The sequence below is a fragment of the Choristoneura fumiferana genome, chromosome 27, assembly GCF_025370935.1.
Source record: "Choristoneura fumiferana chromosome 27, NRCan_CFum_1, whole genome shotgun sequence".
NCBI lineage: Eukaryota > Metazoa > Arthropoda > Insecta > Lepidoptera > Tortricidae > Choristoneura > Choristoneura fumiferana.
In genome coordinates, this window is record NC_133498.1 from 4,852,863 (window position 1) to 4,876,886 (window position 24,024).

At 38.1% G+C, this 24,024-nt stretch overlaps 1 protein-coding gene across 2 annotated transcripts; it reads left to right on the top strand.

The window, feature by feature from the left end:
- The first annotated feature begins 1,837 nt into the window (after positions 1-1,837).
- LOC141443582 (androgen-dependent TFPI-regulating protein-like) lies at positions 1,838-22,231 on the top strand. 2 transcript variants are annotated; one of them, XM_074108900.1, is made up of 5 exons: positions 1,838-1,946; positions 13,799-13,969; positions 16,495-16,641; positions 17,748-17,968; positions 22,030-22,231. In XM_074108900.1, exons 2-5 carry the CDS (start codon positions 13,802-13,804, stop codon positions 22,211-22,213), a joined length of 720 nt encoding a protein of 239 aa, XP_073965001.1. In that variant the 5' UTR covers positions 1,838-1,946; positions 13,799-13,801; the 3' UTR covers positions 22,214-22,231. The 2 variants fall into 2 exon arrangements, with proteins under 2 accessions (XP_073965001.1, XP_073965003.1); XM_074108902.1 differs by lacking the exon at positions 1,838-1,946 and adding an exon at positions 7,362-7,572.
- Positions 22,232-24,024: the final 1,793 nt, after the last annotated feature.

Here is a 24,024-nt window from a genome sequence, read left to right on the forward strand (position 1 = left end):
ATGTGATGCCTTCTCTGTAAATTATTTGTAGAGGCGCTGTACAATTCTCCATAAAAATAATTTACGCCGTCGCTATCGAGTACGGTCACTGTAAACTGATGGTAGCGGTACTGTAGGCCAACAAATTGGACAGAGCAGTTGGACCACTGCCCCGAAAGGGTTTGTCCTTTCCTTTTACAAACGTTAAGTTTTCTTAAATTTACGTCTTGGAATTAATTAAAATATTATTATAATACTCTGATAGAAAAAGAAAGAAATTTTTAGAATGTTGTGTGTGCTATAATAAATAAATCAAAATAACGAAAGTAGCATTATATTTATATACAAGGTGACTTTTTCAGTCACAGTCAAATTTATTAGCAATTCTATTAACAATTTCAACTAACTTCAGAAAAACCGGTGGTTCTAAATTCCTTTTTTTTTGTTACCTCAAAACTCATTTACGAGTACTTTTAGAGTAAAGAAATAAATAAAACAAAATAAAATATATATTACGCTATATATATTAAAATTACTAAGGACTATAAAAAAACGTGAATTAATCAATGAAAGATACTTAAACGGATATTAGTCAAAAATCAAAATATGTAAATACCTACTGTGCAAAAAAAAAGAATGGATGAAAAACATAATGATCATTTAACATAATGAACTTTTTTAGAGCTATTAATTAGATGAACCATTTCAACCATAATGTTATATACAGATTGTTCTAGGTTAGATTAGATTTATATATTATCAATCCTACAAAATTGATAACTTTTGAGAAATTTATAGGTATTATATGAAATTATCACAATGTATTTTGTTCATTATTCTTTTTAACATTTATATAATTTAAAAGGCAAGTCAAATATCACCGATTAAGAATGTTATTGATCTAAGACGTTTTTCGATGTATTCAGTTATGAACTAAAAGAATTTCTTTGCTCACGCGACCTTATTTGAACTTGTTTGAATGTTGTACCTAAAGGTCGCGGATAAGCAAAGCAATTCTTTTAGTTCATTAATATGGATCTACGCAAAGTAACGCCTGATTCAATTAAATGAGTTATGTTCGAAATCAGTGAATTTTTCTCCGTCGTCTGAGTTATGTTTAAAAAATTTCACAAAAACCTTCCAAGAGGGTGTCGGACACGCCCGAAATAGGGTTCCGTAGCTATTAAGAAAAAATAGTAATACTTTTCTAAGGATTTCGCATTTTGTACGGAATATTCCAAGTTTAGGTACCTTAGGCTGCTATTTACTCTTAAACTACTAATAATTCTCAAGAAAACTTAACCTTTATAGTTTTCCTTGTAAGTTTGATATACTTACAACCATCTTGATTTTTTTCAAATTTTTCCACCCACCGGTTTAGATTTTAGAGGGGGGGACGCTCGATTTTAATGAAAATTTGCACTTTAAAGTTGAATATTTTGCAAACACATCACTGAATCGAAAAATTGTTTTATCAACCCCCTAATGGTTTTAAAGACCTACCCAACGATACCCCACACTACAAGGTTGGATGAGAAAAAAGAAATAACCCCCACGTTTATGGGAGGTACCATTTTGTCGGCATAGTTTACATATATATTCGTGCAAAATTACAGCTTTCTAGCATTGATAGTCCCTGAGCAAAGCCGCGGACGGACAGACAGACAGACAACATGGCGAAACTATAAGGGTTCCGTTTTTGCCATTTTGGCTACGGAACCCTAAAAATTAGGCCTCCGTCAGTTAGTCTTCCAACCTTCGATATGTTATTATCTCGACATCGAAACATCAAAATTTGCGATGGTAATTAATAATCACCTTGTATATAGTCGGAATATTTTATCAAGATAACTCGTACGCGAACTTTTGCGCGGCCGGTTACGCCTACGGCTCACTGGCTCAGTTGGGCACCGTTACCTGAACGGTATGGACGTCGCTGTGATTTTAACCTATTACGTGACGTGACGGTAAGTATTTATACTAAGTATTTTAATCAATCTATCTACAAATACAAGTATAGTGCATGATGTATTTCCATCGGAAAAGGTCGGATCTCAATCGTAACACGGCACAAGAAGTTTCAATCAATTATTGTATTAAATAAGTGTCATTTTCATATCCATTAATATGTAACTTTATTATTTAGTGTCAGATGTCAAAATGACTGTACGATGGGTACTGAAGCTAATTGAAAGAGTATGATAAATACGAACTTTTACGATAAAATACGATGAAAAACCATTATGTACTACATCTGTATACATATATGTGTCTAATAATAATAAGTATGTAAGTATGTACTCTTTTTTTGTACACAATAAATAAATAGACAACTGATAAATATTGATATATGTACAAAGACGAACTTATCCCTTTAAGGGATCTCTACCAGTCAACCTTTGAATCGATGAGAGGGCATTCAGTTAAAATACGTCAGTCATTAAGTTACAATAAGTTCATCGAAGCTTTGCTTAGTTTGGGACTAGGCCAATTTGTGTCAAGTGTCCCATGATATTTATTTATTATCTATTTATGTAAATCCGTAGAAAAGTCTCCAACATCCCCCTATGTTTCTACGGATTTCGATATAGTTTATGGGCCCATTAGCTACTTTTTATCCCAGAAAAATGCACAGTTCCCGAGGGAACAGCGCGCGATAACCTAATACCACGCGGGCGGGCCGCGGGCAAAAGCTAGCGTGTAGTATAAATTGCAAACATTTTTCTAACAAAGTGTATCACTGACGCCCCTGGGTTACGGGACAGAATAACATATACTAAAAATTTGATTGGCCCAAATATATAAATAACCAGCCAAACATACACACGCACACATCCTCATGTGACACACTATATCCTTTGTGTCGTCTATTTGTAATAATTAGTAGTACAGTGTGGGTTCGAAAACCTACGTCAGTTATTAAATTGATTCCTTTATAAAGTCATAGACTCTGAAACCAAAGTACTAAGTAGACATGTATCACAAACAACAACAAGTGCAAGTACAAATACAAGTTCAACAAACAACAACAAGTTTAAATATCTCAAAGTGTGTCAATTGTATTTTGTTTCTTTTCTTTTGTACAATAACAAGTTTACATACATAAAAACAAGTGCATATAAAATTATACTTACTTGATATGATAACAAGGGTCGAAACTGCATACACACCTTTTAACATATATCTAGTTTCATATCAATACCAAACCTTTTTAAAAAACAACTTCGTAAAAGTTTCTATCAAATAGGTTCTAGTTATTAGTTATCAGCATTGCTATACATCGAGGAATGCTGCCGGCATCTTTGGGTCCATGCCGCGGGGGGATACTTTTTAAAACTTTCCTAGTCATGTGTGTTGTTAGCCTATTCTGTCCACTGCTGAGCAAAGGCCTCCCCCCAATACTTCCACTGCTCTCTGTCCCCTTCATACAAGGACCAGTCCTTCAAGAAGAAGTCCAGTTCATCCCGCCATCGCCGTCTAGGTCTGCCAGGTCGCTTTTTCGAGTTGGTGGGCATCCACTCGGTGGTTATCTTGGCCCAAAACTCGTCCGGCATGCGGCAAACATGGCCAGCCCAGTCCCACTTCAGCTTAGACGCCGTTCGACCTATATCAGTGATTTGGGTCATGGAGCGCAGGACGGTGTTCCGGATCCGATCGACGAGTTTTAAACCTAGCATGCTGCGCTCCATGGCCCGCTGGCAACCCCGATTTTGAACTTTAGAGCTTCTGTCAAGGACCAAGTTTGAGCACCGTAGGTGAGAGTTGGTAGTACGCACATATCCATGAGTTTCCTTTTTAAGGAAATTGGGAAGTTACCCTTCATAAGGTGTTTCATTGACCAATAGCTCCTACTGGCGTTTTCTGTCCGTCTTTCGACTTATTTTTCTTGCCTCGCCTGGAAGGAGACTAATTGGCCCAAGTAAGTATACTCATGGACATGCGATATCATATGTTCACCGTTTATCTCAATCCTACGTTGGGTGCTATTTGTCATTAGTTTCTAGTCATAGTTTAGTTATTCGTTTGTTTAAGTACTTTTAATAATAATTTTAATTAAGTAAATAAATAAATCAAAATCATGCAAAAATTACAGCCGAAAATATTGGCATTGACAAATACTGATAATGTCAGTATGACATTTAAGTACTTTTTAATAATAATTGTAATTTAGTAAATAAATGATTTTGATTTATTTATGTACTAAATTAAATTATTATTTAAAAGTACTTAAACAAACTAATAACTAAACTATGACTAGAAAAGTTTTAAAAAGTATCCCCCCCCCCCCCCCTCCGCGGCATGGACCCAAAGATGCTGGCAGCATTCCTCGCTGTATAGCAATGCTGATATATTGTTTTTGTTCTAATTTGTTGCAAATGTGCAATGCAAAAAGTAATTGTTGCTATTGGGAGGGTGTGAAGTACTAGGTGGGGGTGATGAAATCTATCGCAGCGCTCATAGTGGCCAGCCAAAATTAGAAATAGTTCTGGCTCTGTCATCTGTCATTAACAAAGCAATTTGTATAGACTTTAACTACCTAATTTTAGTAATAAATGTTTGTGTTATGGTGCGAGCTTGAATTATTGAACACTGTCCCTGTTTTTTTCTTAATTCCTCTACATCTCGGACATACCCAGCAACAATTTTCCTTATGTAACGGTTTGTGGTTGAAATTTTATATTAAGTGATACTCACAAAACCGGTCTACAAAATGATACTCATTTTGATCTGAAAACGATATTTAATTTATTACTAGCGATATAAGAACAATTATATAATTTTACTTTTATTCAAAGAAACCAATAAGATAGCTTTATCTTTTTGTTTTACAGTAAAAGTACAATTACTAAACATGAAGTAAACAGACCCTGACGTAACGACTATAAAACACACTTTTTTAATAAATTTTACTTACCTCATTTAATTTTAACGACCAAAAATGAATTCACAACCCTTTTGTCCACCCAAATCACGGTATCACAGTAATTTTGTATTATAAATTAATACGTTATAAGTTTGATTTTTGTCACAATGTCGCGATGAAATTTCGACGCTAGGTGGCGCTGATGTCGTGCACAGAGCCAATAGCCGGCAATATGCTATTCGGATGGTTATTTTCAAGTTATTTTGCTATGAGAATGAGTATCATTTGCGCGCTCTGGTTAATTTGCTGTGCAGTCAATATTTTTGATTAGCTTGTAGTATTTTTGTACATAAAGTTTTTTTTTGTCTCGCATTAGAGGAAAAAAGTAATGTCGTGCTGATGTATGTTTTCGAATTATCTGCAGTTCTAGTTTTGTTAAAAATTTAGTTTATTTGTATTTAAATAATTTATTTGATGTAAAAAACGTATATAAAACCATACTTAATTTTATAAATGCAAAATGTGTGTGTTTTTATGTTTGTCCGTCTTTCACGTCGAAACGGAGCGACGGATCGACGTGATTTTTGGCATAGAGGTAGAGGTTGATGATGATGATGATTTCAACTCCTTAGTTCCGACACTGCATTCCAGATGTCGCTGTAGGTCACGAGAAAGTGACTACTCTATTTCAGTATATGTATAAAGTACTCTGTGGTTTATGGGCCAGAGAGTGACATAGGCTATTTTTTATCCCGGAAAAAAGGGAACAGCGCGCCAATAACCGAACTCCACGCGGGCCAAGCCGCAGGCAAAAGCTGGTGATGAGAATAAATTGATAGGCAATTATTTATTTTATGTGCAATTAATAATATTCCGGGGTTAGTGTGCCGTACCAAAAAACGTTTTTCACTTCTCATGCCCGTAAAGTTCGTGTTTATGCTGTATCTAGGCGACATAAAATGACTTTTTAAGCTCTAGTGCACAAAATAAAATCTTCGTCTAATACCAACTCAAGACCAAGGTGTCAACAGCCATAAACTAAAAAGTTTCTATATATTTTTTAAAGTTTTGTTTATTGAAAATATAATTGAAAACACTATAAGATTATACTATAACGAAAACAATCTGGATCATGTCAGGCAAAGATAGAGAGGCATGGAGGAAGTTGGAGGAGGCCTCTACCCAAAGAGGGGTCCATATTTCAATAGACTAAGACTAACAATAAATTTAAGGTATTGTATAGCAATCTTTCTTTTTTTAAGGTATTTTTTTTCTAACATTTTAAAATGTAAAAAACAAAATTAAAAAATATGGAATAAATGGCTTTATTATTATTATTATTATAACGAAAACAAGACGAAGTAGCTTCTGAATCAAAATAATAATTAATATGTTCTGATATCACTGATACACAGTAACAGGGCCTTAGTGTTGCTCCCACAATCAAGCCAATCAAGTGTTCCGTTTGTAAAATATCATCTCCCTAAAGCCGCAGGACGTTCTAAATGAATATGCCAGCATCATTTATTCAAGTAACATCATCATCATCATCCCAGCCTATACACGTCCCACTGCTGGGCACTGGCCTCCTCTCAGAACAAGAGGGCCCAGTGCGGATTGGGAACTTCACACGCACCATTGAATTGCTCCGCAGGTTTGTGCAGGTTTCCTCACGATGTTTTCCTTCACTGCAAAGCTCGTGGTAAATTTCAAATGTAATTCCGCACATGAATTTCGAAAAACTCAGAGGTGCGAGCCGGGGTTTGAACCCACGACCCTCTGTTTGAGAGGCGATAGGTCAAACCACTAGGCCACCACGGCGTACAAAACAAACAAGTAACATATAAAAATACTCCTTAGAACTTAACCATTAGTAGTAGTGTACATTTTGTGTGTTGTGTCGTGTGTGTGTGTGTGTGTGTGTGTGTGTGTGTTTTTTTTAAATATTTTTTAACTTATATAAAACTAAAAATCAATCAAATCAATCATAATAAATCAGTAAAATTAAAATAATGGAATTATTATAATAATACATAAAAAATAAAAGGTACATAGAAAGTGAATCATTGTTTCCACTGTTGCTATTTAATTTCCTCGCCATCGAAGTGTAAAGCAGAGTGTAAAACTCTAGCATTAAACCCATTTATTCCTCGACATGTCTATTCACCCTCGCCGTACCGGCTCGGGTGGCTATATGAACGCCTCGGGTAAAATGGCTCGTTTTATGCTCTTGTTGTACAATCTACTATTTTATCTACTATATATACATATATATATTTAACCTAATGGCGAAAACGAGTATATTTTTGCTTGTTTACTTCAATAAATTTTTCCGTAATGACTCATTTATCTTAATATACTAAATATGGACATAAACAAGACTATCTTTGTTTATTAGTTGACCTGTCACAGTTACCCTGTCAAACAAACAAATACCAACGTGATGTATCTGTTTCGTTTGAAAGTAAACTTTGGCAGGACTGATAAACGCCTCGGTGCAAGCAAATGCTCCAAAAGCAAACCTCTGCGCATGCGGCTAGGCTGTGGAATCGGTTGCGACCGCTGTCCGACAATCTTCGTCCGTATCCTATTTATTGAGAGAGAGATGTGTATTTAGTGAGACCTTTGAACTTGAATTTGAATCTTTATAAAGTATGCAAGGACTCAGGAGGGTACACTCGTTCAGGAGATATTGAAGAAGATGTGGCTCACACTATAGGTCCTATTTAGTAAGTAATAATTATCCTTAATACTTGTGTTATTTATGTATTGTATGTAATGTGTGCATTTATTTATTTTATATTTAGTTAGAGATATATAAATGTTTTATGTATTGTATATTGTATATGTTTAGGTATTTAGGGTTTATATTATGCATTTATATTTATTCAAATGTTTTGCTCTATTTGTCGATCCTTATTTTAATTGTTCTCCTCTACCACTCAAAGGTTGACTGGCAGAGATCCCTTCAGGGATAAGTCCGCCTTTGTACTATACACTTTATTTTTTGTCACCTTTTTTATTTCCTTTTTGTACAAAAAAGAGTATAAACAAACAAACAAACAAACAAACAAATGTCGACTTTAAGGTGACGTACCTTTTCTTACCCCGACTGTACATCGTATTTCCCAATCGGTATTGATGGGTCCGCGTAAGTACGACGCAAGCGCTCTGGCTCTGCGGGTATGCCTGTACGTAGCAGTGGGGCCTATATAAATATAGGCGGATATTTATAAACTACGTCACATGAATTTTGACAATTTTTGACACACGTACTGCTATTATGCAAGGTTAACTGGAAGAGACCCCTTTAAGCCTTTGTACATCTTATTATCCAGTTTTCTGTTAATTTCATATGTTTTTCTGTACAATACAATTACTGTGCCTCAAACCGCTCACCCCCTCCCTCCTAAATGTGTGGCGTTATTTATAAATGACTTCTGATGATGTATTCGTAGGTAATAAAAAAAGACAAAAATATTATGATCACGTTGTTTTCGCAAGAAAAGTGTGTGATTGTGTGACGGTTTGCATTTGTTTCCGTACACGCCATCGTCACGCCGCGTCGCTCCCATAACAAAAAAATACTATACCATAAAATACCCTATCCCGCGGGGACTATGCTGATTTCCCGCAAAATTAGCCTAAGTTAATTTAGTATAAGTACCTAGTAATATTTTTTTATCTAAGCGTCGTCGGTGTCGGGTTAGGGATAGTCCCCGCGGGATAGGGATAAACGAATTCTTCGCAGATGAAGTCGCGGGCAACAGCTAGGTAGTGCATAATTATGTTTTACTTTTTAGTTGTCTTTTTGGCGGCGTTTTTTTGTCGGCGTTTTTTAAACTGGTATATTATTATTTTAAAAATGTGTGTAGGTGTGGTGTAGGGGTTATAGCACTCAGTACGGATTGCTGTGGACCTGGGTTCGGTTCCCAGCGCTGGTCTCTTTTTCTGGTTTTTCTGTGCATCCATGTCTCAGTTTGTGTTTTCGATGTACTAGTGTGTTGGATATCCTGGCTGCAGCATCAGCTCATCGTGTTGCCACAATTGCATTGTATGTAGAATCAAATTCTGATCAAAAGGAATCAAACACGACATATCTGCTATTATTTTTTATAGAGTATACTAGTGTGCTGGATATCCTGGCTGCAGCATCAGCTCATCGTGTTGCCACCACTGCATTGTGTGTAGAATCAATTACTAATCAAAACGAATCCAAACACGACATATGTGCTATTATTTTTTATAGAGTGTACTAGTGTGCTGGATATCCTGGCTGCAGCATCAGCTCATCCTGTTGCCACCATTGCATTGTATGTAGAATCAAATACTGATCAAAACGAATTCAAACACGATATATCTGCTATGGTTTTATCAAGAGTGTACATAATCTTGCATAGTCTTCTTTACATTGCCCTTGTCAGGAGTAAGCTCGAGGCAGCCTGTGTTGTCTGGAATCCTCATGAATCCACCTATATCTTGCTTCTGGAGAGAGTGCAAAAGGCATTCCTGCGTTTTATATATAAAAAAATGTACGGGTATTACCCTTTTCTGTATCCTACTAAATTCTTACTCGGTGTCTTAGGCTTTAACTCACTAGAGGCGAGGCGGGATTTCAGATTGCTTACTATAGCCAGTAGTTTGCGTGGAGAGTCTGACTGCCCAGAGTTGGTGGCCCAGTTGACGCGTCTATATGTTCCGTCACCTACTAGATTTCTTTTTCGGCCTCGTTGTCGCCATTTATTAGCGAAACCGGTAGCGCGTAGTGTGTCCCGCCGAAAATCGTCTCTAGTTCGTGCTTTACACCTAATGAACTCGCTCCTCGAATCGGCCCCAAGCTTCGATGTGTTTGCGAGTAGTTGGCTAAGCTGGTGTGATGAATGTCTGAAGTTCTGCGAGAAGATGGATGTACGACCGTCCTCTGTTAAAGTGTAATTACTTTTATTGTTTTTGTTCCATAATGTACTATTTGTGTAAAACCGTATATAAATTTCACAGTGCTTTGGTTAAACTGTAATGCTGTGAAACTTTTTATGAATAAAAAAAAATTAGTTATATAGCATACATGGGTGTTTCAAATTTTAGGTCCCTAATATGTTTGAAGGTAAAGAAATACCCATTATGCGTCTAAGATTCCTAGCGCAGCGAACAAAAGAGCTGATGATGTTGAAACGGCTGAACCGATTTTGATAAAACATGTCTAAGAACCATCGCTAGAAAACCTGCTTTCAAATTAAAAAACCGCATTCAAATCGGTCCACTCGTTTAAGAGCTACGGTGCCACAGACATACACACAAACAGAAACACAGACAGACACTCATAGCGGTCAAACTTATAACACCTTTCTTTTTGCGTCGGAGGTTAAAAACCCCGGAGAAGAGAGTTATCCTCAAATATACACACACACACACACACACACACACACACACACACACACACAACGTTTATTACCTACTACCTACTACACTAGCTGTGCCCCGCATGCGTTGCAATGCTATTTCCGTTTTTCTCCCAGCCTTCACAGTCTAGTCGTCATAATAACGATTACACCACATAGTGGGATCAATAAGCCTACATATCTACCATATCATTCTAATTCTATTGGTGATTGGGCTGGGTACCATTAATTTTTGCCCATCATTCTTTGTACGAAACACTCAGTGCAAAAATCAATTAAAAAAATATAACTCTGTGCAGTGATTGCCGATATACAGTGTGTGGCCGGGGATAATATTAAACACAGAGGTTCTATAGGTCACCGGTAATTGGATCATCATGGTCCCGCTTAATTAAAATTAAAACTTATCTTTTGTTTTTCTTTTTCTAACAAACTAAATCGTAAATTCAATGAACCCAACTGACGTCGCCTGCCACACTACAAATAAACATTTTGCTTTACATGCTTCTTCGAATAAATTTTAAAGCGTAATAAAAATAAAAAACCGGCCAAGAGCGTGTCGGACACGCCCAAAATAGGGTTCCGTAGCCATTACGGAAAAATTAAGTAATATTTTTCTAAGGATTTCGTATTTTATACGGAATCTTCCAAGTTTAGGTATATTTTATACCTTAGGCTGCTATTTACTCATAAACTACTAATAATTCTCAAGCAAACTTAGCCGTTATAATATTTTTCCTTAAAAGTTTGATAAACTTACTACCATCCTGATTTTTTTCAAATTTTTCCACCCACCGGTTTAGATTTTAGAGGGGGGGACGCTTGATTTTAATGAAAATTTGCACTTTAAAGTTAAATATTTCGCAAACAAATCACTGAATCAAAAATCGTTTTAGCAAACCCCTAATGGTTTTAAAAGACCTATCCAGCGATAACCCACACTATAGGGTTGGGTGAGAAAAAAAAATCACCCCACTTTACGTCTATGGGAGGTACACTAAAAATATTTTTTTTTAATTTTAAGTTGTACTATTTTGTCGGCATAGTTTACATATCACCACCATCTTGCTTGCTAATCCTGCCGTGAAGCAGCAGTGCTTGCACTGTTGTGTTTCGGCGTGGAGAGTAAGACAGCCGGTAAAATTACTGGCACTTGAGGTATATATATACCCGAAGTATATAATACCCCTGGTGTTGCAGATGTTTATGGGCGGTGGTGATATCTTACCATCAGGAGACCCACTTGCTTGTTTGCCATCCAGTCGAATAAAATATATATATATATATATATATATCCGTGCAAAAATACAGATTTCTAGCATTGATAGTCCCTGCGCAAAGCCGCGGACGGACAGACAGACAGACAAACAGACAGACATGGCGAAACTATAAGGGTTCCGTTTTTGCCATTGTGGCTCCGGAACCCTAAAAACGAATTATTTTTAAAAGTTAAAATAAATGGAATATCTGTCTTGCTCCTCCGCCAAGTAGTGAGGCCATCCATCTATTTATTTTGAAGCCGCGTATCCATTAGAGCAGCCTCAGGCCGAGCACCGCGAGCCGAGCCATATTTTGTCGGTTTTTTGGCCGTGCCCAAAGGAGCCTCAGTCTGAGCCGTGCCTTTGGCAGCGTCTCCGCTCGGCCCGAGGCTGCCTCTAGTGGATACGCGGCTAAACATGGATCTCCGCAAAGTAACGCTTGGATCTATACAGTATTTTTAAAAGTCGCTGAACTAATGTTTGCCCGTTTGACGAGTACGATCTATGTTCTAATTATTTGCCCGTGTTACAGGCCACACCCGGTATGCATTTACAGGCTGTAATTATCGTCTAGGTAACACCGTGTAATATACGTAATTACCTTCTACATTACTCGTAGGATCCAAGTCTACGTCGTGTCTTGTGAGGTCATGGCCATTCGAACATGACCCACGGTTGTTTCAAAGACCGGTAACTCGTTCTTTAGTGTTTATGGCGTTGTTAAAATGACGCGAACATAACAATAGTTTTCGTCAACATCAACTTATAGATGCTCGTTAGTGTGATCTCAAAGGTCTTCGCATTATAACAACTAAACAGCCATTCAACTCAAATATTATAATTGGTCCCTTGGCAGGAGTCTGAATTGGGATGCAACCTGCGTAGATACAGTGGCACCTTCTCACGTTGCCACCACTTCCATTCGAACAGGTGCGGCGGCCTGTAGGGCCGGATTTAGGGGCTACAGCCCCGGGGCCTCCACAAAAGAGGGGCCCCCACAATAGACTTCGTTTTTTTTTTCAAATATGTTTTTTCACTACAATCAGTAAAAAATGAAAATCTCAAAAAAAAAAAATATAATTATGGGTCCTTGGTCTGAAATAAATTTATTATTATTATTATAGTAAGTAGAGAGGTTTTGAATTATGAACGAAAAAATGTCCAGTAGGTATGCTACAAATCTCATACTGATCACTGTAATTTCGAATTTAGAACTCCTTGTAAAATAACTCATATTTTTTAATACTGCAAAAAGTCTCATCTTTGGGTCATTGAAAAGGATGAACAATAAACGTAATTTATTAGAAATGTCATTAAATTTGATTTTGATTTTGTTTTTTTTTTATTTTGGTTTGATACACTGAAGGTGTATAAATTGTTACCCAACACTATTTAATGAAAGGGTGAATGTGTTTTAAAATTAAAAATGTTTTTCGTCTTCCCATTCAAAAAGCCCAATCAGCTGATTTACTTAGGTATTATGGGAAACGAAAAAAAATTTTTTTCTTGTTTCTACCCATTTTCCTGAAATGTTAACTTTTTACCCGACTGCCCGGAGGAGGGTTATGTTTTTCAAGCGTATGTATGTATGCATGTATATGTAAATAAATAAATAAATATAACGGGTATTAACCTAGTATAAGCTTATAGCAAAGCTTGTATGGGTCTAAGCAATGTATATTTTGTAAACATTTTTTTTTTATTTTAGTCTTAATTAACCTGTACATTATATTAGGTTTAACTATAGGTGCAACGTGTTATCTTAACTACGCAAAACTTCTTAGTTGGTGACTCAGTCCATGATTTTTTAGTAATAATTTGTAAATATTGAATGTCCTTAAATATATATATTTTTTAATTAAAAGTGTGGCCTGATCATTGATATACCTACATACCTACCATTTTTTTAAAGAAAAACCTACGCCTAACCTATACACAAACATATTAATACATTCACTCTTTATTACTTCTTCATTTCTAAGTATTTCCCAAGATACATTTTGTAACCAGTAACTTAATAGACCACAGAATAATTTATTTTCCCAATAATTCGGGTAACAGTGGAGCAGCTGGCAACACATTTCGTCACGCACACTAGCATCCTTGCAAATTGTCTTACACCGTTCTTACGCACACTACAATATTGAGTTGCCGCATTCACGAACCTTTTGTTTTTAGGTAGCGCGGTATCTAGTTGAGCGAGCGCGAGAGACCAATCATTCATCTAAGGTTCTCGTAAACAAAAAGTACCTACAGTCAAGTATAAAAAATAAAATAAAATTGACTTTTGTTTTCAGAAAATGGCGGTGATCCTCTACCTCCGCATGCTGGGGTATGCCGTGACTATAATCATGCACCTCAGCAACTGCGTTTGTTTGGGAGAAGCCATGAAGGGTCCGGCCAGTGAAGACCCGGACATTAAAGCATTTGGCGCTTTACAACTTAGATTTTTTACTACTTGGACATTTGTAAGTACCTACTTATAGAAGTATTCTGTATTTTATTTAAAAAAGCTGACAGCTCCTCTCGGAATGACCTCAGTGTGGATTGGGAACTTAACACAATCCATCGAATTGCTTCGCAGGCTGTGCAGGTTTCCTTACAATGTTTTCCTTCAACTTAAAGCTGTCGAATGTAATCATGAATTACGAAAACGTCAGAGATGCAGGCCCGGGTTTGAACCCACGATCCTCTGCTTGAGAGTCGACAGATCAAACCACTATGCCACCACGGCTTATCGCGTCATTATGCGTTGTATTTATTATTTACTAGCCGTTACCCGCGACTCCGTCCGCGCAGAATTCGTTTATCGCTATCCCGCAGGAACTATACAGTTTTCCGGGATAAAAAGTACCCTATGTTCTTCCCCGGGACTCAAACTATCTGTGTACCGAATTACATCTAAATCGGTTCAGCGGTTTAGACGTGATGAAGTAACAAAACACACAAACTGTCGCATATATAATGTAGTGGGAAATGGGAAAATGGGAATGGGAATAGTGGGAAAATGGCATGGGATAGTGGGAAGTGGGATGGGATGGAATTAGTGGGATACTAGGATTAGTATGACATTTACAGGTCATGAAATATCCTACTAAGATTATAAATACGAAAGTTTGTGAGTCTTTAATGCTTTTTATAACTCCTTCACCCTAAAACGGCTAAACTGATTTAAATTGGGTCTCTGGAATAGCACATAAGCTACTATTTAACCTGATATTCCCACAGAATTGGGAAAAAATACGGAAATCACCACCGGCCTTAGAATCACATGGCCTTTAAGTTTTTTCGAGTTATGTTGTTAACATCTGATGTATAGTGCAGATGAGCCCAAAGGTGCATCTCACTGGTTCAGTAACAGCCTATTCACTCTAGCCTTGAGAATATACCTGGGTTGTATTTATCCGGAAATACAGACGATGGGAGCGAATTCCAATAGTAGAAGAAATACAGCTGGGTTGGGCATCATATGGGAAACTTCGTCGAGTCTTTACATCGCCAATTCCACAGAGCCTGAAGACGAAAGTCTTCAATCAGTGCGTCCTATAACCTGTCATGACCATGACATATGGTGCCGAGACGTGAACGCTCACGGTTGGGCTGGTCCACAAATTTAAAGTCGCTCAGCGAACTATGGAAATGGCTATGCTCGGAGTTTCTCTAAAGGATCGAATTCGAGACGAGGAGATCCTACAAAGAACTAAAATCATCGACATAGCTCACCGGATAAGCAAACTGAAGTGGCAGTGGGCTGGCCATATCATATCAGCTGAAGAACCGATAACCTCTGGTCTGTACGAGTTCTTGAGTGGAGACCGCAAATGGTATGGTTTTGCAGGTGGTAGGACCTTGTGCATGGTCCGCCCGGATTGCTACCACCAGACCAGATTGCTCGCTAATCCTGCCGTGAAGCAGCAGTGCTTGCACTGTTGTGTTTCGGCGTGGAGAGTAAGACAGCCGGTGAAATTACTGGCACGTGAGGTATCCCATATCTTAGGCCTCTAGGTTGGCAACGCGTCTGCAATACCCCTGGTGTTGCAGATGTTTATGGGCGATGGTGATCTCTTACCATCAGGAGACCCACCTGCTCGTTTGCCATCCAGTCGAATAAAAAAAAATCGGCAAGCGTGGCGTGGGGCGCCCTCAGACTAGGTGGAGCGATGATCATTGCAAGACATCTTTGCAATGATCTGGCAGTAACTGGATGAGAGTGGCCGAGGATCGTGCTCAGTGGCGTGCAATTAGAGAGGCCTATGTCCAGCAGTGGACTAAGATAGGCCGATAATGAGCGAATTCCATTCCATAGCAGTTTGCATTAATTATGTAAGTTGACGCAAACCGCCACGTCAATGAGGTGCGACCAAACCGCTGCTTAAAAAACGGTGACGGCACGGAATCGCAGTGACGCACCGTATGCGCACCGTTTTTAGGGTTCCGTAGCCAAAATGGCAAAAACGGAACCCTTATAGTTTCGCCATGTCTGCCTGTCTGTCTGTCTGTCCGTCTGCGGCTTTGCTCAGGGACTATCAATGCTAGAAAGCTGTAATTTTGCACGGATATATAGGTAAACTATGCCGACAAAATGGTACAATAAAAAAATCCAATATTTTTTTTTTAGATTAGCTCCCATAGATGTAAAGTGGGGGTGATTTCTTTTGTCTCATCCAACCTTATAGAAAATAAAGCTACAGTGTCAACAAAAACATAAAGCCTAACTGTACCTCACAAATTTAAGACATTAACACTTAACTTAACATGGCTCAATACAGTAAAAATGTTGAGTAGGTACCACTTTGCCGAACATTCGGCGATTTAGCCGAATATTCGGTAAATCTGCCGAATATGACCAATATCGAATATAAAACGAATATTCGGCCCATCCCTAGTAGGTACCTAGTAGTAAGTATCGGCCTGTCACGCGGGAGACCGGGGTTCGACTCCCCGCCGGAGTGCCACGTTACATTTGGCAATAAATATGTTTATTTATTTTCAGATAGTGCAGATATTCCATGCCGTTATGGGCTTGATATGCGACTATCTCACTCTAAAGAACGCCAACAGAGCTGGATATAAGCTGCCAATGCTTTTGAAAGGCACGAAGGATGCAATATTCGCCGCTATCCTGTGGCCGACTGTATTTGTAAGTTATTTGATCATCTAGCTTAGATAATTCATCATCATCATCATCATTATCATATATTAGGTATTTCTTCCTCTCACAATGAGAAAACTTGGACTGCAGTGCACACGCAGGCCTAGCGGAACGGGAACTTCAAAGACACCATTGAATGGACTCGTAGATTTCTTTACGATACTTTTCTTCACCGAAAAGCTCATGGCAAAATTTCGGCTCGAACCCACGATCTTTCGATACTAAAATTGCTTGAGGATTGTGAGTTGCGGGGCTGGGTGGTAGATTTTTTTGACATTCATAAGTGCTTGTTATAGCCTAAATTGAATAAAGATATTAAGACATTTACTTTGACTTTGACTTTGACTTTGACTTTGACTTTGACTTTGACTTTGACTTTGACTTTGACTTTGACTTTGACTTTGACTTTGACTTTGACTTTGACTTTGACTGACTTTGACTTTGACTTGACTTTGACTCCGAAATTCTAAAATCGAAGTTCGTGTCGTTCCGTCCCTCTGACACTTATATTATTTAATACGAGAGTAGAGCCCTCAATTTCGGTTACCTGGACGTGGAACAGAGGCAATGTATTACTGATTCTTTCGAATTGTATGTTGAGCGAAGTGACTTTAAATATAGATTCTCAGTCCCCTAAAACAACATACCTTAAAAGTATAACTACTTTATTTATAAGTTGCTTTGTACTCGTATATTTGTATACATATATTGGTAGTTTTATATAGGTATTCTTGATATTGCTCTAATCTACTGTAAATTTCACCACCTCTAAAATATATTCCTTATTTATGTCTATTGTATGTAAAGGTTGCCTGGAATAGCTATTGAGCGATAAGGCCGCCTATTTCTTACCTTGGAAAATCTCTATATCTACAGTCAAGTGCAAAAATAAGTATCTATTCGAACCACTCAAAAATATGTTACCTACTACGGCCTAATTGCGTCGTAATAGTCTGTGGTAGGTACATATTTTTGAAACTTTGAATAAGAACAATACAAGTACATATACATGTGGTTTCTGTACTGTTTAGGTACTATGTGTTGGTGTTCAATATAGAGTTATTGTATATATTGCATTGTATTGTCTTTTTCAGCTAGTATTCACCATGTTCTGGTCACTATACAGTTACGACAGATCGCTCATATACCCGCTATTCGCGGACAAAATACTAACAAGGACGTCCAATCACATTTGCCACACCGCCATAGTGCCAGTTGTGGTATGGGAAGCTGTGTTCCAACCTAGAAGTGTGCCACGATCGCACTCTAAAAACATCTTTATGCTAGCAGTGTATATGTTGACGTATTTAAATATGTAAGTATGCTTATAATAGTTTACTTTTATATGTTTATAGCAACTGTTGCGTAATTACAATCGAAAGTGCTCCTGATTCTGAGTAGGAAAACGAAATATCATCCAAATCTAAAAAAAAGTGATTTCAATCAACTTTTTCTGAAACCGTCCGTCTGCGATCAATCACAGAGGACTTGGAAATCAGCGCTGAGCTATAGAACCTGGGACGAGCTGAAACTATCACACATTGCCAAATTCTTTAGCTAACTACGATAATTTATTACCCACTTGTTTTGGCAATAAACAAACTTTTTTTATTGATCTTGATGATCGATAAAGACAATGATAAACTACCCTCGGATAGTAGGAATGCTTATCATAATTAATTATTATTCCTAATCTTAATTCATAATTTAGGTCGTTCAATATCGACGTGGAAATAAGAAAACATTAGGTACATAGTAGGTATTTAAGTCTAATTTATCTTATCAACTAATTGATAATTTAATTTGTGCTGTTGTCTATAAAGACAGATTTTTGGAATTTTTGGAATTACAATGATATCAAAAAAATAAGTTTCTATTAAAAAAACAACTTTTTTAGCTGACTGTGCTTTTTGTCGACTGTACATTCACTGTCATCCAACTTACATAGGTAAGTATCTATTGTAAACCAAATTTCACGTCAATAGATCGACTGAAAGAGGGTGAAAATGAACTTATAGGGTTGATCCAACAACAGCCAACAGCTCTATAAGTCTATAGCTAGTTTTTAGGGTTCCGTACCTCGAAAAGAAAAAATGAAACCCTTATTAGGATCACTTTGTTGTCGGTCCGTCCGTCTGTCATGACCCTTTTTCTCAGGAACGCGTGGAGGTCTCAATCTGAAATTTATATCAAATACTCAGGACTACTGTCCCTTGGAGCTGTGAAAAAAACAAACTTCTAAGCCAACGCAACCAAAAGATACAGCCGTTTATGCCGCAAATTTCCGCAAATTTTCGAAACTCGCAAGGGTTAGATTATTGTGTTATGTCACCACCAAATCCATACTAATATTATAATAAATGCGAAAGTGTGTGTTTGTGTGTATGTTTGTCCGTCTGTCACGTCGAAACGGAGCGACGGATCGACGTGATTTTTGGCATAGAGATAGTTTATGGGCCAGAGAATGACAAAGGCTACTTTATATCCCGGAAAAATGCACAGTTCCCGAGGGAACAGCGTGCGATAACCAAATTCCACGCGGGCGAAGCCGCGGGCAAAAGCTAGTTTACATATAAATGCTAATTTTCAAATCAACCTGGAAGTGGGTTAAATTTTGCTTCCAAGATTTGATCCAAATAAATAAATAAACGAACACTGCAAGTTAAATAAAAGCTTGTAATTAGGCCCTTCGCCTCTTCTTATTTTTTTATTTACGAAATTGTATCCATGTTCAAGAATTTTAGATACATCACAATTGTAGTTACAAGTAAGTGGCGCCCTCACTTAAATGATGTTAAGGTTACATCATCTTTTAGTAAATCGAGGAAATATCGCTAGATGGCGTTGGTAGCGTGCGGCCCGTCTGACGTTAGGTACAGTCATTTTCATGCGATTGGCTCATTTAGTTAATTATCCAATGAGGGCTATCGTTTTTTGTCTTTCTAGATGGCGCCACTGTTGCGTGAGGTTTTTAAGTGTGGCTTTCAAAGTCTGTTATTACGGGCGTGAAAACAAAGTTTAGATTAAAATCATATTTAATACACCTTAAAACCGTACCATAAAAATATCGAGCAACCACAGTGTTGCGTAGTCCCGTTTTGTTCGGAAAAAAAGGGAGGACAAAAGTTTCCGAAAGACAAAACTGTCTCAAAACACAAACATGCATTGCCCCGTAACGCAGAATTGGCATAATTAATTTCAGGTAATGCAAAATATTCATACAATTATTTTAATTTTAAATAAACCCGCGTAGCTCACCCAAAAACTAAGAGATTTGACATTTCGGAGACCTAACGCTACACTAGCGCCTCTAGCGGCGAATTGATAGCCCTCATTACAAATGTGACACAAAAAGTGAAAGTTGTCAAATGAACCTCACTCGTGAGGCAACTAAAACTAACCCTCACAGAAACCCTCATTAATTATGGTGGAACTTTATTTCTTACGAAAGTTTATTTACGTGACTGCTAGCGCCATCTTTTGGTGAGTGGCTAGCAACAATTTGTATGAAACTTGGAAGTTACAATTCTTATTGTGAAGTAAGATCTTATTGTGAATTACCTAATAAATAACAGAGGGCAAGCAGAGCAAAACGGAATGTATTTCACGTCTCCTAACCGCGTCGCTTCTTGAAAAGTTCACCTGAATAAAAAAGGTTATTAAATTATTTATTTGGTATGGAACTTTGATCAATAAATGAACATGTCAGTTCCAACAGGCCTTAACTATAAAACTAATATAACAACCACGCGATGTAAATGTAAGCTAAGTCAATGTTGCGCTAAGGTCACACTTCGGTATAGTAAGGTTCCCATATTTTCCGATAGATGGCACACTACGCCAATGCTAGACGTCGTTGTGACAATGTTCCCCTATTCGCCGACAGATGGCAATAAGCAGAAAAGACTAGCTGGCACTTGTTTCTCATAATATACATATACATGGGTACCTTAATGAAACTAACATAGTAGTGATTGATGGTACGATACTGATAGAGAAAAGCATTATGATTCGGACGCATGAACAATGGAGTTTTAATAAAGTCTTCAAGACTCAAATCCCAATCAAAACTACCTTCATACTTTCGAATTAAAATATTTTGCGAATTAAATAGCAATCAGTAGCATTAATTAATGTAGGTAATATTGTAAGAGTCCACAAAATCATTAGGCACAAACGCTAGAATGTTAATGTGAAATACTTGATGTTAGCGACAATAGAATTTATTATAGAAGATTATACACAACACAAGATACAATAATATGATAGGAAACAAAATTAATAAAAACAACATAAATATACCTAACTATAAAAAGAAAACACCATCTAGGAGGCCCTCCTGCGGCATAGACCCAACACACTGGCCGCATTACCTCTCAGACAGTTAGAGAAATCGCTGGGAGACATGATTTGGGGGGCTGGGTGTTCGCTCCTCGTCTAGTGTGGCATTACCGGCTTTCCTGTCCTCTGTTTATGGTTCGCTACCTCTCGTCAGTTCCATTTTAAATGTTTCACAGTTACTCGACGATGAGTTAGCGTACCTGAAGGAGGCCAGAGAAACTTGGTGTGTTTCATGTCCTGGAGCGAACATCCCAGTTCTTCGTCATATTCAGAAAGATTGGGACTCCCCTCGGCTGAAAGCAACCCATGCTTCTCTATTTGAAAATAGCCCGGACGTATCTGAACGTGCCCGTCTCCTAGCGGTATCAGCCCCGGAGTCAGGCCATTGGCTCAACGCCCTCCCTTCTCGTCAGTTAGGTACGGTTCTGGATCCAAGCACCTTGAGGATAGCAATATCCTTAAGGCTTGGTTGCAGAATTTGTATCTCCCACACTTGCACCTGTGGTAAGGACGTAGATGAGCTGGGACGTCATGGCCTCTCATGCCCCAAAAGCGCTGGTCGCTTATTCCGCCATGGCACCATTAATGACCTGGTCCGCCGCGCGCTTGCCACCGTCTCTGTGCCCGCAATCCTTGAACCCGTTGGCATGGCCAGAGACGATGGTAAGCGCCCCGACGGGGCTACTCTGGTGCCATGGAAGCTGGGTAGGGCTCTGGTGTGGGACGCAACGTGTGTCGACACTTTCGCGCAGTCCCACATTCAGGCAACCCACTCACAAGCCGGGGCTGCAGCTGACCAGGCCCAAGTTCTCAAGCGCCGCAAATACTCTTCTCTTTTAAAGGACTATGAGTTTGCGGCGCTCGCAGTGGAGACAATGGGTCCCTGGTCGGCTGACATGAAGGCCTTCATGGGAGCCATGTCGTCCCGGCTGATAGAGACCTCAGGAGACCCCAGAGCTGGCGCTTACCTCTCCCAGCGACAATAGATATATTTATCACCTTCAAAAAAAACTTATTTCAACTTTTTTGTTACAGTATGAGTTACACGTACCTAGAAACTGGAATATGGATGTATCCCGTGTTCGGCCTAGCACACAAAACTCTGTTATTTCCTCTTATAATTATCATAATTGGGGTCGCGCTAGTAACATACTACCATATGCAATGGTATCTAACGAGACTGGTGTGGGGTGCGCGGGTCAAAAACAAAACATATTAATAAATGTTTATTTATAAATCTGTTATTTTATTTTTGACCTATTTTTTTCTGAACACCGGATCGGGGGCAATTTTTTAAATTGTCTGTAGTGTAGCAATATTAAGATGTGGAAATGGTGAAAAATTGCGCTATGAGATAATAATAAGTAGTAGAAAAAAAAAACTGTTAAAATTACATTTTTAATGAGTATTTTTTATTGCGGACTGTACCTTTTTGTTGACTATTATTTGAATTGTCATACAAATTACATATTTATACCAAATGTAAAGTCAGTCCGACCACAAGAGATCACCAACCGACCATAGACACCTGCAACACCAGGCGGATTGCAGATGCGTTGCCAACCTAGAGGCCTAAGATGGGATACCTCAAGTGCCAGTAATTTCACCGGCTGTCTTACTCTCCAGTCTCCACGCCGAAACACAGCAGTGCAAGCACTGCTGCTTCACGGCTGGATTAGCGAGCAAAATGGTGCTAGCATTCCGGGCGGTCCTACCACCTGCGAAGTATTGTATGTGTGGTCAAATCTTGCAAGTTAAATTTGGCGTAGCTACTTATGTGAATACAATACAAAGACTGTTTATTGAACACCAGAAATAGTAAGCTATACAGATAACAGATACACAGAGAGAAAATTACAAGGTAAGTAAGCAATTGGCGACAATACAACAATCTGGTAGTGACATCGTGGTAACCCAACCAGGATAGTCTCTGCTGGACGGAACTCCTCAACGGTTAATGGTAATGACTTGAAATTTACTAGGTAAAATACTAGTACCTACAGTCAACAAAAAGTACAGTCAGCAAAAAAGCTTGTACCTATCAAATATGTAATTTTTAATACAAACTTTTTATGGGATAACCTGGTTTTATGTTTACATAAAAAGCATACAATGACCATGGCATTAACATTCATGATTAATTTAAAACTGGTTAGAAACAAGAAATCGCGTTTTTCCTTTATCGAATATCTGTATAATGAAGGTCACGTTTATCAGTTGAATAAAGTCGTTTCTAGACAACGCACCTCAATTCGACGTTAAGTCTTATAAAATATAAATAAATAATATATTGAGTGTTTTTCAAAACATCTGTGACACAAAATTGGAAGAGGTAAGTTAAAAACGTAAGTTTTAACGACTCAGCATAATGCAAAGTCAGCGACCGTTTCGCCTTAGCGGGGACAAAATGAACTAAAAGAATTTCCTTGCTCACCCGCGACCTTACGATAGCTAAGCTTATGCAAAACATGCGTGTTCTTGCAGTTCCTCCACCTCCACACTGTAAGAACACACACAAATCACACAAACCCATCTATCACCACCACCACACTACACTGACGCGTTTCGAACTCAACCAGAGCTCATCTTCAGTGAGACACAACCGTACACCATGCCACCAGTTGTTAGTTGTTGTTTGATTATGTTAGTATTTTCATGTGTGTTTTCATGTATTTCTTTTGGTTTATTTTTGTGTAATTGTGTAAATTTTATTGTATTTGTGTGTCTACCGTATTAGTGAATTCTTCTTACTCGAAGAATACTTAGACTTAGACTTAGACTGGAAGTCTTCTTTCTTTTCTTTCTTTCTTTTAATTTAGTCATATGACAAATGACTTTCTGCCAAGTTTCTTGCGGCGCATTCTTCTTGACAGTGACGGTCGTTCCGAAAGCGCTGATAGTTTAGAAAAAAATTACGCTCGTTGTGGCCTATTTACAGAATAAATTATTTGAATTTGAATTTAAATTGAGGAATCAACTTCTGTCAGCATTATTCCAGACAACCATGGCACCGTGTCTTTCAAGAGGGGC

Coding starts and splice junctions, on each gene's coding strand:
- LOC141443582 (XM_074108900.1), top strand. CDS start 13,802: ATGGCGGTGATCCTCTACCTCCGCATGCTGGGGTATGCCGTGACTATA. Junction 13,970..16,494: donor TTTTTACTACTTGGACATTT/GTAAGTACCTAC, acceptor ATTTATTTTCAG/ATAGTGCAGATATTCCATGC. Junction 17,969..22,029: donor ATGTTGACGTATTTAAATAT/GTAAGTATGCTT, acceptor TTTTTGTTACAG/TATGAGTTACACGTACCTAG.